An 11,275-nucleotide genomic window follows, 5' to 3' on the forward strand; every position below is an offset into this window, starting at 1 on the left:
CACTTGTCACCGGTCTCCACTTGGACATTGAGCCATTGACCACAACTCTTTGAGTGTGGCCGTCTAGCCAATTCCTTATCCAGACAGTCATCCTTCTATCAAATCCATGCCCCTCCAACTTAGAGACAAGGATGTCATGTGGGACAGTGTCAAAGGCTTTGCACAAGTCCAGGTACATGATGACAGTTGCCCTTCCTCTGTCCACCAGCGCTGTGGCCCTGTCGTAGAAGGCCAGCAAATTCGTCAGGCTTGATTTTCCTTCGGTAAAGCCGTTTTGGTTGTCGTCAATAACCTGCTTGTTATCCATGTGCCTTAGCATAGATTCGAGGAGGATTTGCTCCATGATCTTGCCAGGCACAGAGGTGAGACTGACTGGCCTGTAGTTTCCCAGGTCTTCCTTATTTCCTTTTTTAAAAATGGGGGCTATGTTTCCCCTTTTCCAGTCTGCGGGAACTTCACCAGAGTGCCACGACTTCTCAAATATGATGGATAGTGGTTTGGCAACTTCATCTGTCAGTTCCCTCAGGACCCATGGATGTATCTCATCAGGTCCCAAGGACTTGTGCACCTTCAGGTTCTTTAGATGGTCTTGAACCATCTAAAGAGCTTGAGCTCTTGCTAGTGAAGACTGAGGTAAAGAACTCATTAAGTACCTCAGCCTTCTTCCCCAACAAGATGATGACAGTCCTGAGGGAACTGCTGATGGGCTGTGAGAAGGGATGTCAGTGGCGAGAGGTTGTGTGAAGGTGGATGGTGCTGGTCTGCTCCCTGAGGTCTGTTTGGGTAGAAAGGGATGTAAGCCAACAGGAAACTGAATTTCTTTTCATATTTTCTCAAAGAACAATATTTTTCTCGTGAAAGGGAATAGTTGGCTCCCAAAAGGGTATGGTCTGATCTCAGTTACATCTGACATACGGCACACATTTATCCTTGGGTTCAGGACTTCGAATTAATTGATGTCAATTTGTTTCAGATCTACAGCTCAGATATATCCAGTACCATCTGGGGCCACCTGGATTTCCGACTGCCTCCTCTGTATGCGGCTTTTGTGAATGGAGTGGCTGTAAGGGATGCTCTTTTATTTGCTCTTAAATCACACTAATTTATTCCATTCTTGCTCTAGAGAGAACAGAATGCTCCTAAAACCTTAGTTTGCTTTATTCTTGTGCCTGAAGCCTGCCACAAAACTTTCCTAGACTGTTCTCCTAATGTGCTTCAACTTTATTCCAAATGAGACTGGACTCAAAGTATAATGTATATGTGATGCAACTCAACAGCATCCCTTACCTTTAATGTGGGACTTGGGGCTGATTTCAAAGGTCAAAACTCTACAGCTTGTTACAGCTGCAATACAGAGACATACTCTAGCTCTCACTGATTTCACCAGGATCCAAATTTCACCTCAATTGGCAAAGTATAGTTAGAGAAAAACACAAATACAGACAGATGCACATATACACACACACATACAATATCACAAGGCAATTTAATCTTCAGTCATGCAGTTTGCAAAAGCCTATTATATATTTTGGACACGTACTTTGTCAGTAAAGCAATAACCGACTCCTCAGACATTTGTCTAAATTCAGATTTAGACTGAAACCATTTGAAATCAAAAGATACACCGGAGGTGGAGTAGACAAATTTGGCAATTATGCAATTATGCAAAACTAGGGAAGGTGACCAACCAAGGAAATGGTAATATTAAGCCTATCTAAATTAGTATGACAACAAGATCAGAAGTCCAATTTGACACCTCATTTCCAATGTAGAAAAAATTACCTTGGAAATGAGATCTCTTACCTCTCAGCTCCTAGCAGCCTGTGTGGTATTCAAATCAGGCTGTTAGCGTGTATGTGATCATTTAAGTTTAACATCTCGGTCACAGGTCGGTTCTAAGTGCTTATTAAAGATGCCAGGAATGCAGCGTAACAGATATTGGGCACAACTCCTCATCCTGCACGAAAGGACATCTTCCCAGCTAGCATCAAAATTCTTCAAGGCAGGGACTGGGTTTTCTCCTATCTGTTCAGGAATGCACTCCTCAGAAGGGCATATTCCCAGTACTACAGGGCAAGACCTGAGCACTGGGGAGCCTGACCACTTTCCCAGTTTGCTCTCAAGTAAGACACAGGTGTGTAGGCATGAAAGTTCAGCTTTTGAGGCATTACTATGTTATCAATAATAATGTTCCTGATGCTCTCAGTCCTTGAGAGTCCTCAAAATTTTATGAGTTTTCTGAAAAACCATATATTGCAAACACTGAGTGCACTGCCAGGAGCAGTTTGCTACCAGAACAGCAGCTGTATGCCATGCTGGGAACGCCCAAAATATTGTCAAGGAGCAGGGCTCTGGGCTCAGGAAAGAGGAGGCACCTCTCTGGATACTCTCTAGGGATAAACAGCCCATCTCAGTTTTGAGACTAGCTTTCTCCTATTCCCAGCAACACCAGGGAGCCTGGTTCCTCCTGTGACAGGTCTTGTTTTGATGTGCTAATAATTCAGACTAACATCTGATATACATTTGCAGGCTTGTGCCTGTTGCCATGTGAATGGTTGCACCAGCGAAGTTGTTCTGATACAACTTCCAGTTGGCAGTACGGATTTGACTGCTACAAAATGGTGTGAGCCCTAATGGCAGCATCAGTTGCAGCACTGGAGAAGTGTTTATACACTGTTTTGGAGAAGTGAAAACTCACCATTCACATGATGGACCTAGAACTGCTACTTTAATTATACCAGTCTAATTAAAGCAGCCAAAGCCTACCGTAGAAAGAAGATTTATTGTCATACTCGTTCTAGACTGGTGCAACTTGAGTTAGAATTATACTCCTTTGAGGCAAGATTTGTATTGCATTACCACTTCTCACAAAGGGAGTAAAGGAGTAAAGGTCTCAAAAGAAAGACTTTTTGAAGTTTTGCTTTCTAAGGAAAATCTAGTTATTCAGTCCTTTTTTATACCAGCTACAATAGTTTCATTTGACTGAGCCAATCTTGCCAAGACATTTTATTCCTGATGACAACTCAAGATTTCTCTTTCTGTTAGGTGCACTCAATGGATTTTGACGACACGTGGCATCCAGCCACACACCCATCCGGGGCTGTGCTTCCCGCTGTGATTGCACTCTCAGAGGCCTTTCCTCAGAAAAAAATCTCGGGTCTTGATCTGCTCTTAGCTTTCAATGTGGGAATCGAAGTACAAGGCAGGCTTCTGCACTTCTCCAGCGAAGCCAGGAACATTCCCAAAAGGTACATAGAAACACTTCAAGTAGAAAGTTGAGTGTAAGGGGGTTTTTTGTTGTTAACATACTTAATTAAATGCTAGTTTAAATACAAATGGCACAGTTAATCATATTTTCTGTGTTGTCTGGAAATTTAGAAAGGTTAATCTTAAACATGAATATACTTACATGACTCCTTAAGGCTTAGCTAATAGAGGTTTTTTTGAGACCATCTATCAGTTTACAAGGAGGAGGTGATGATCTCCCTATTTACTAAAACAGCAGCAAAAGGGCGACGTTTAACAGCACAGGTTTCAAGCTTTCATGAATACATATGACTTTGCTTCACTTGCCAACAGTGGCTTGCTCTCAGTGGAATGGAGTCACCAGTGCTGGGCTCAGAGCAGAGCCCAAGAAGACGGGGTGTGCTTCGGGGAAAGCCTTGAAGCATGGGATGGACTAGATCTGTTCTTGCTGTCTTCTGAGCGTTCCTTCTACCAATTTTGTGAAACTAGTTCAGAATAACAAAATTTGCCTCCCCAAATATGTATAATTTATAGGTGACTATAAATTATTTACAGATAATTTATAGATTAATATAAATTATGATGCTTTTGCCATTATTCTGTTCAGTATGCTTTGAACTATGAGGAGTTCTAACATTTCAGTTCTTTCTGGGGAGGACCTATTGTAAGTCTTATTATTCTAGTTTCACTTGTTCCTGGGAAAAAGTGACAACTTTTTCCATTAGGCCCACAGTTAAATGCTGAATGTATGTTTCCTTATGGTCCAGTTCACCTTCCACAGCTGTAAAAGGATATTGGAGCTTGTGTATATGGTGAATTCAGGTGACTCTGAAATATGGTAATGGAAAGATTTTGTCTTCTCAGGTTTCACCCACCGACTGTGGTTGGTACAATGGGAAGTGCAGCAGCTTGTGCTAAACTGCTAGCTCTTGACCAGCTGAAATGTAAAAACGCTTTGGCTATTGCTGCCTCCTATGCAGGCGCCCCACTGGCTAATGCAGCAACCCAAACGAAGCCCCTCCACGTTGGCAATGCTGCCAAGCATGGACTGGAAGCAGCTTGCTTAGCATCACAGGGCCTTCAAGGAAACAAACAGATCTTGGACATGGAATCAGGGATAGGAGCCTTTTATACAGATTACAGCCCACAGACTCTGCCAACCTTGCAGTCCTATCCCTGGCTGTTGGACCAGCAAGATGTGGCCATCAAACGTTTTCCTGCTCATCTTGGAACACACTGGGTGGCTGATGCAGCATCTGCTGTTAGAAGGAAGCTTGTGGAGAGCAGTGACAACTTGCTCCCCCTTGATAAAATTGAGAAAGTCATTCTCAAAGTCCCAGAGGTCAAATATGTGAACAGACCCAGCCCCACCTCAGAGCACGAAGCTCGACACTCCTTCCAGTTTGTTGCGTGCTCTGCTTTGCTGGATGGCAGCATGTCAGTCCAGTCCTTTGCTAGTGAGAACATTCACCGGCCAGCGTTGCGAGATCTTCTCTGCAAAACGCAGCTGGAGCACCCTCCTGATAACACACCTAGCTTTGAGAGTCTTTACTGTGAAGTGAGTGTCACGCTTTGGGATGGCAACACAATCAGCGATCGCTGTGATACCTTCTACGGACACTGGAGGAAACCTCTGGAAAAGGAGGACTTGGAGAAAAAGTTTCAAGCCAATGCCTCCAGTGTCCTGCCTGCAGAAGCCACAGAACACATTATAGAGACTGTGTACAATCTGGAAAAAGTACAGGACTGTTCTATACTAGGTACATTTTTATCAGGACAGTCAGCTAGAGCACTTTCAGAGAAGCTGCACTTCCTTTGAATGCTCCAACCGACAGCTAGATGCTGTTCAAAAAGCAAACACAAAATTCAGGACAACCTCTTATTTGGTGACTCAAGCACTTCTAAATTGGACTCCTGCAACAGAAGAGCTGTGCTCAGTCCAATATTGTGGGTTTTGACTAAGTAAATAATTTAGTGATTACGTGCACAGCTCAGTCAGGCTGAACAGAAGATCCTCTGCTGGCACAGTTGACTTCAATTATCTGTATATCTCCAGAAGCAGAGCATTGCTTGCGTGCAACACAAAAATTATGCTGCTCTTCTGCCAAAAAAGTCTGTATGTTCTGCTTCTGCTAAATAACTCCATAAAGGAAATCCAAATTTTGGAGGAGTATGGAAATGCTGTCTCCGTAAGAAACATCACTGTGAGAAGGACAGAGAACAAAAGTCTTTAAATAATCTATTTCTGTAGATTTAGCTCTAAAGCTTCCTTGAAGAGGCCACCTGTTATGTCAGAGCTTTGACGTTTGTGCCAAAATAAACACAGCATACATACAGAGCAGTAGCAATTGATACTCTGTGACACGTTAGGCTTTGCCGTCAAGATTGGTCTTGCATCAACAAGATAATGTTAGCACCCTTCCTGATCACACCAGCTGCAGAGCAAGAGGGACAACTCAACACTCATCAAAAAAGTGTCATCTCCCAGTTCCATCTTTTGGCTGCTCTAAGGTATTCCCACTCCACTTACAAGGCGTTCACATAACAGGACATAATTAGCACTAATTAGTGATGACACATTTAAATTACTTCAGGCACTGCAAAGCATGGGCTACAGTACACTCGTTATGACTGTCAGAGAACTGTGAGCACCAGAACACTTTTTATGCCAAGATAATTAAGGGTCCACAGTGACAATCAACTTGCCTTGATAATGAATTCTGGGAATTTTTAGTTCCTTCAGGAGTACAAAGCCTTGCCAGATTGTGCTTCTAAGAGAGGCCAACAACCTTTGCTCACATTTCTAAAATCAAAGCATATGTTCTAACATATATAAAATGCACCTTCCTTAGAGCACTAAAATATGTATGCAAAAAAATCATCAAATAAAGCTACTTCATTTTACTAACTAAACCTCAAATTATTTCATTTATTAGAACAAAACTTGTGTATTTTCGAGATACTGTGTATTCATTTGTCCTTAAGCCTCTGACTCTTGGTTTACAAAGTCGGTTTATCTAGGGAGCTCTGCAAAAATTTCAGAAGTCCATTAGTTATACTTGCTTAAAGACTTTCAAGGGAAGAAAAAGAAACCCCAATAGCCACATTTTTTTCTTTTTCGCTTCTGAATAGAAAGTAGAATTGAATTGCTCACCTGTACTGAAGGTATACAGACTCATTTACAGCTATTTCATCTGTAATTATAGCTGGGTAACACCAAATGTGAATTATTGATAGAATCATAGAATCATTAAGGTCGGAAAAGACGTCAAGGATCATCAAGTCCAACCATCATAATCATTAGTGATGTGATAAAACCTCATTGGACAAGGAGGGTTACTACATTATCTTATCAAGACTGAATACATTCAGATTCATGAGAAAAAAAGGGGAAAAAACCCCACCCTCACAACCTTCAACACATGCTTTCTATTTTAAAAGAGAAATAAATAGGATAAACAAATAAATAACCATTTGAGGTATTACAGATTAAAAAAAATAACAATCAGGAAACTCAGAACTGTTAATAGTTGCATTATTTTATTAATATAAAGGAAGCTAAATGCTTATGCTTAGCTAAATTGATCTTCTTGCAGAAGTCTGTATGCTTACAGTCAGGCAAGTTTCAAGACTTCTTGTACCATTGTTCCAATTCCATCAAAGATTTCATGCAGAGGTGCCTTGCACATGAAAGCACAGGTAGTAACTATTTTATTGGCTTTATCCACATGGGATTCATTTACATTTTTGCAAATGTGCTTACATCCAAGTTCTGCTATAGCAGATGCCGTTTCAGCATCAGGAAATCTGTAAATGAAAATATTGTAATTAACATAAAGAGATGATACAGCCATAATGTTCTGCCAACATAACTTGAACAAGAGAAGTACAATAATATTTTAGTGACTCTCTAGTTGGTGATGACAAGGGAGTCAAACAGACTGCCACTGTCAGGTTCTCCCATCCCCTATGGACACAGAAAGTGATCTGATATGTCTGAAAACAAGGTCTGAAATGCAGAGCCACAGTACGTCAAAGTACAGTTCTGTTTTTAACAATCTTTCAATAAGTTTACAAGATGATACCAAGTACAGCCATAAATGATCCTCACAAGTGTGAGAGGTGCTGGCTGAACTTGCAGACATGTTAGACCTTTTCCATCACCTCCACACAAGGTCTTCCACTGGGATTCTGCACAGGTTTTTTGTACTGCAGATAAGGCAGGAACAGAGGCACTCCCTCACTGCCGCTGCTGATACAAAACTCCATTCAGAAGTTTTACTGGGAGTTGACAGTCCTTGAAGCAACACTGACTTCTTCCAGGCCCTGTTCTCATCTGCCTCCCATAAACTGGCCCCAAACCACTATGACCAGAAAAACTTTATTAAAAATTCCTGATCAGACAAAACTCCACAGACACTAAACAGCCACTCCAATTACCACAGGGTACCAAGTATTTGAATGCCAGCTGGCCAGAAGCCTATTCTTCATGGGAACATCTGCAACATGAATCATGGCCTTCAAAGGCACTGGATAAGCAAATCCTGTATCTCGCTTAATGTGAGCTAAAATATATCACTCAATGACCATGAATGTAACATGAAAAAACAACTTGATATCCTTGGTCACCTGTGTGCTTGCACAGGTAGGATTCTGAAAAAGTTGCTTTGTTTTGTCACTTTTAGGATTGATGAATGCTAGATCCAGTGACACATTAGCACTCACACAGCACAATAAAGCCCGTGCAGGAACCTGTGTTATCTTCGGTGGCTCAAAGAGTGACAACTTAGGCAAGAGATAAGGCTACCTGAAGTTTTCAGACTTGTAATGTGTCTGTGGATGTCGTTATAATAGAGCATAGATTAGCTAGATTTAGATTAGATATAAGGAAGAAATTCTTCACTATGAGGGTGGTGAGGCACTGGAACAGGTTGCCCAGGGAAGTTGTGGATGCCCCATCCCTGGAGGTGTTCAAGGCCAGGTCTGAAGAGGCTTTGAGCAACCTGGTCCGGTGGAAGGTGTCCCTGCCCATGGCAGGGACACTGGAACAAGACGATCTTTCAACCCAAACCATTCTATGATTCTATATCACAGACCAAACTATTTCTGAATTTAGGGATAAACTGTACCAATGTTGTAGTGCACAACAAGTCACCCAACCTCACGGATTCAGTCCATCTGCCCTGAGAGTTCTGCACTTGCTATTATTTGTAAGTGAAAATCTGAAATAAGAAAAATGTCACTATCAAGGTACCCAAGGGTTACTGGCACAAGAAAGCTCAATTTTTTGCTTAGAACACTGGCCTTTTCCTAACCCTAATTCCCACATAAATTATCTCCATCCACTTCCTTCTTACCTTCCATCTATGTTTTTATCTTGGCCGATGGTGACCTCACAACCAGGAAAGACTTTAGCTGCCAGGACTGGCGATATACAGCACAAACCAATGGGCTTTTTAGCACTGTGGAAAGCTTGGAGTGTGGAGTTCACGTGCTCATTGACAGTACAGTTCTTGCCATCTACAGCCCAGGAACATAGGTTCTTCGCTACACCAAAACCACCTAAAAAAACCACAAAAAACTAAATGCTCAAATGTAAGACACTGCTAAAGACAACACCAGAGAGAAGTCCTCCTTTTTTTACAATATAATCATGGCATATGTAGGACTGTTAAGTTACCATACGGAAAGCTTTTAGCACATGAAATGTGATGGGTTTTAATGTTAAAAGTTTAACTGCTAATTTTTTTATACCACATATGTTATGTAGGCTAGAAAGCTTAAACTTGCTTCAATGAGTAACAAATAGAGAAACAGGAAACCTCACATTCATTTGATAGCAACTGGATAAGCTACACTATCTGATATGCACTCCTTGACAAGCAACAGAGGGATTAGAAGAATGGCCAATGATAGTTAAAACTAGAGAGTGCAGTTCACAAGAGCAGTGCAAACACTGGTTTGACCCTCTACAGTAATTTCACTCTCAAGTTTTAGTTCAATACTTAAACAATTACAGGACAGCTTTTTCCCCACCTAGAATTCTTTCTGGACTTTAAAAAAAAAAAAAAAAAAAAGGTTAAGACAATAAAAACAAAATGGATATCACTTAAAAAGGAATTGATAATATATGATATTCTGAGACATACCACTTATGAATGATAACATAATTTCCTATTAAAAATAATGCTGAATTTGTCTTTCTATAAATTAGTAATAACAATCCTTTACTTGCATTTAACCTTTGATTAACTGTACAAGCACATTATATTTTACAGCACCTTCGTTCACTGGATTTATAACCATCAGAATAATCAAAGTAAGAAGGGTAACCATCTTTGGTTACCATATTTGGTTCCTTATGGAATGTGCACAACATCAACTTTTCTACAATAACTAAACTGAAATTTCCACAAGTATTTCAACAGATAACATCAAAAAGCTTTGAATCTTTAATATTTTTCCTTTCATTCTTTGCTCACTTTTGAGTCTTATCTTGAATCTCCAAGGTAAGATTTTAATTTTCAAACTTAATAGGGTTTATTTACCTCTAATAGTTATTACAACAACCCCCTGTGCCTGGGTTATAACAGCATGAAATTAACGTGGAAAATATTTGCTAGCCTCTACTCCCTGGTGAGCCCTGATGTCACTCACTCATTTTAGCACTGCAAGTGTGTTTCTCCGCGTTGTACACACACTCCCTCTGCTGGCATTACAACAGAAGACAGTCTAACAACTTTAAAACTGATGCTCGGGCACAACCGTGGAGGCAATATTTAACAGTACTAAGAATATTCTGGAAAGTGATCTTCAGCAAATCATGATTTCCTCGTGACACTTCTTCATTTCTAAAGTGTTTACAATTACCTCCATCTGAAAGGCAATGTTGTAGTCTATAAATAAAATATTATCCGTAAACACGTTTAGTATAACTTGATCAGCAGCAGGCCTGACACATAATTAAAACAAAATGTACTCACATATAATAAAATAAACCATAATAAAATATATTATATATCTACAAATATATGTCCTCACATATAATAAAATATAATTGACTTGGCAACCTACTATTCTGCCAACAATTTCAGAAGCCCTAAAAATAACGCATGGCCATGCAATGTCAAGTTCTGGCCTTACTTTCTACTCTGGTCAGTGTTCTTGTCCACAAGTAGGTACTAAAGTTTTCACAATCTTTAGAAAGAAGCAATGGTACAATGTATGACCTAACACCAAAAGAACACTCTGGAACTTTAAATTAATGGACTATAAATTAACAAATAAACCGAGATGACTTGTCAGCCCATGAGTTTGCTAAAACAGATTCTCATCCTAAAAAGAAGTAAAAAGAAAGAAAAACCCCACATACCTCTCAAATTCAAGAGTATAATTTATTCTCTAAATGGATTTAAAAAATAAAAATCAGGGGCAGGAAAGCAGTTATTTGCAACTGAAAAACCACAAATTATTTTCTTTTAAAAGCACCTACCAGGAAAAATGACTGCATCGAATTCACTAGCTTTCAGTTCAGCCAGATCCTGAATGTTTCCTCTCGCCAATCTGGCACTTTCAACTAACACATTTCTCTTCTCTTCTGTTGGACTTCCTTTTAGGTGATCAACTACATCCCTTTGCTCAATATTGGGGGCAAATATCTTCACCTAGAACATAGAGATGAAGCAATTTTGTGAACATAAACAGAACTCATACATACGGGCCACAATAAACATGAACTTATGAAAAGTTTTTGTTCCCGAAGTCTCTCATCCAAGAGAAGGGGACTCCACATGATGGATCTATTATTGTATCAAATATCTGAAGTGACAGGTGACATATTAGGATGGACAAACCCAGTCATCCCCCCATCCTATTGCTGCAGCTTTTTGAGAGCAGCGCGCTCTTAGGCCAACACGAAGCCTACTGATTTGGCCAGGGTCTGCCTTCCCCCTGCAGATAACCCCAAGGACAAGCACAGCACCACAACTTGTATCAGCACAGGGTGGCCTACCCCGGCCCCCGGCATAGG

The 11,275-nt window shown here is 40.5% G+C and overlaps 1 protein-coding gene and 1 pseudogene across 2 annotated transcripts; one reads left to right on the forward strand and one right to left on the reverse strand.

Annotated features, from left to right (window-relative positions):
• Positions 1–973: 973 nt before the first annotated feature.
• On the forward strand, positions 974–5,065 carry IRG1 (immunoresponsive 1 homolog (mouse); the record flags this gene model as incomplete). The annotated part of the gene is made up of 3 exons (XM_010079334.1): positions 974–1,063; positions 3,046–3,248; positions 4,111–5,065. Coding segments are annotated over 3 exons (1,248 nt in total), but the record flags the coding sequence as incomplete, so codon positions are not given.
• A 1,704-nt stretch (positions 5,066–6,769) lies between these two features.
• Positions 6,770–10,910, reverse strand: LOC104466033 (annotated as a pseudogene). Its single transcript, XR_727598.1, has 3 exons — positions 10,739–10,910; positions 8,604–8,808; positions 6,770–7,053 (listed from the first exon to the last, which is right to left on the reverse strand). The product of XR_727598.1 is annotated as an ES1 protein homolog, mitochondrial pseudogene (transcript).
• Positions 10,911–11,275: the final 365 nt, after the last annotated feature.

This window comes from Pterocles gutturalis, unplaced genomic scaffold (genome assembly GCF_000699245.1).
Source record: "Pterocles gutturalis isolate BGI_N339 unplaced genomic scaffold, ASM69924v1 scaffold52783, whole genome shotgun sequence".
Lineage (NCBI taxonomy): Eukaryota > Metazoa > Chordata > Aves > Pterocliformes > Pteroclidae > Pterocles > Pterocles gutturalis.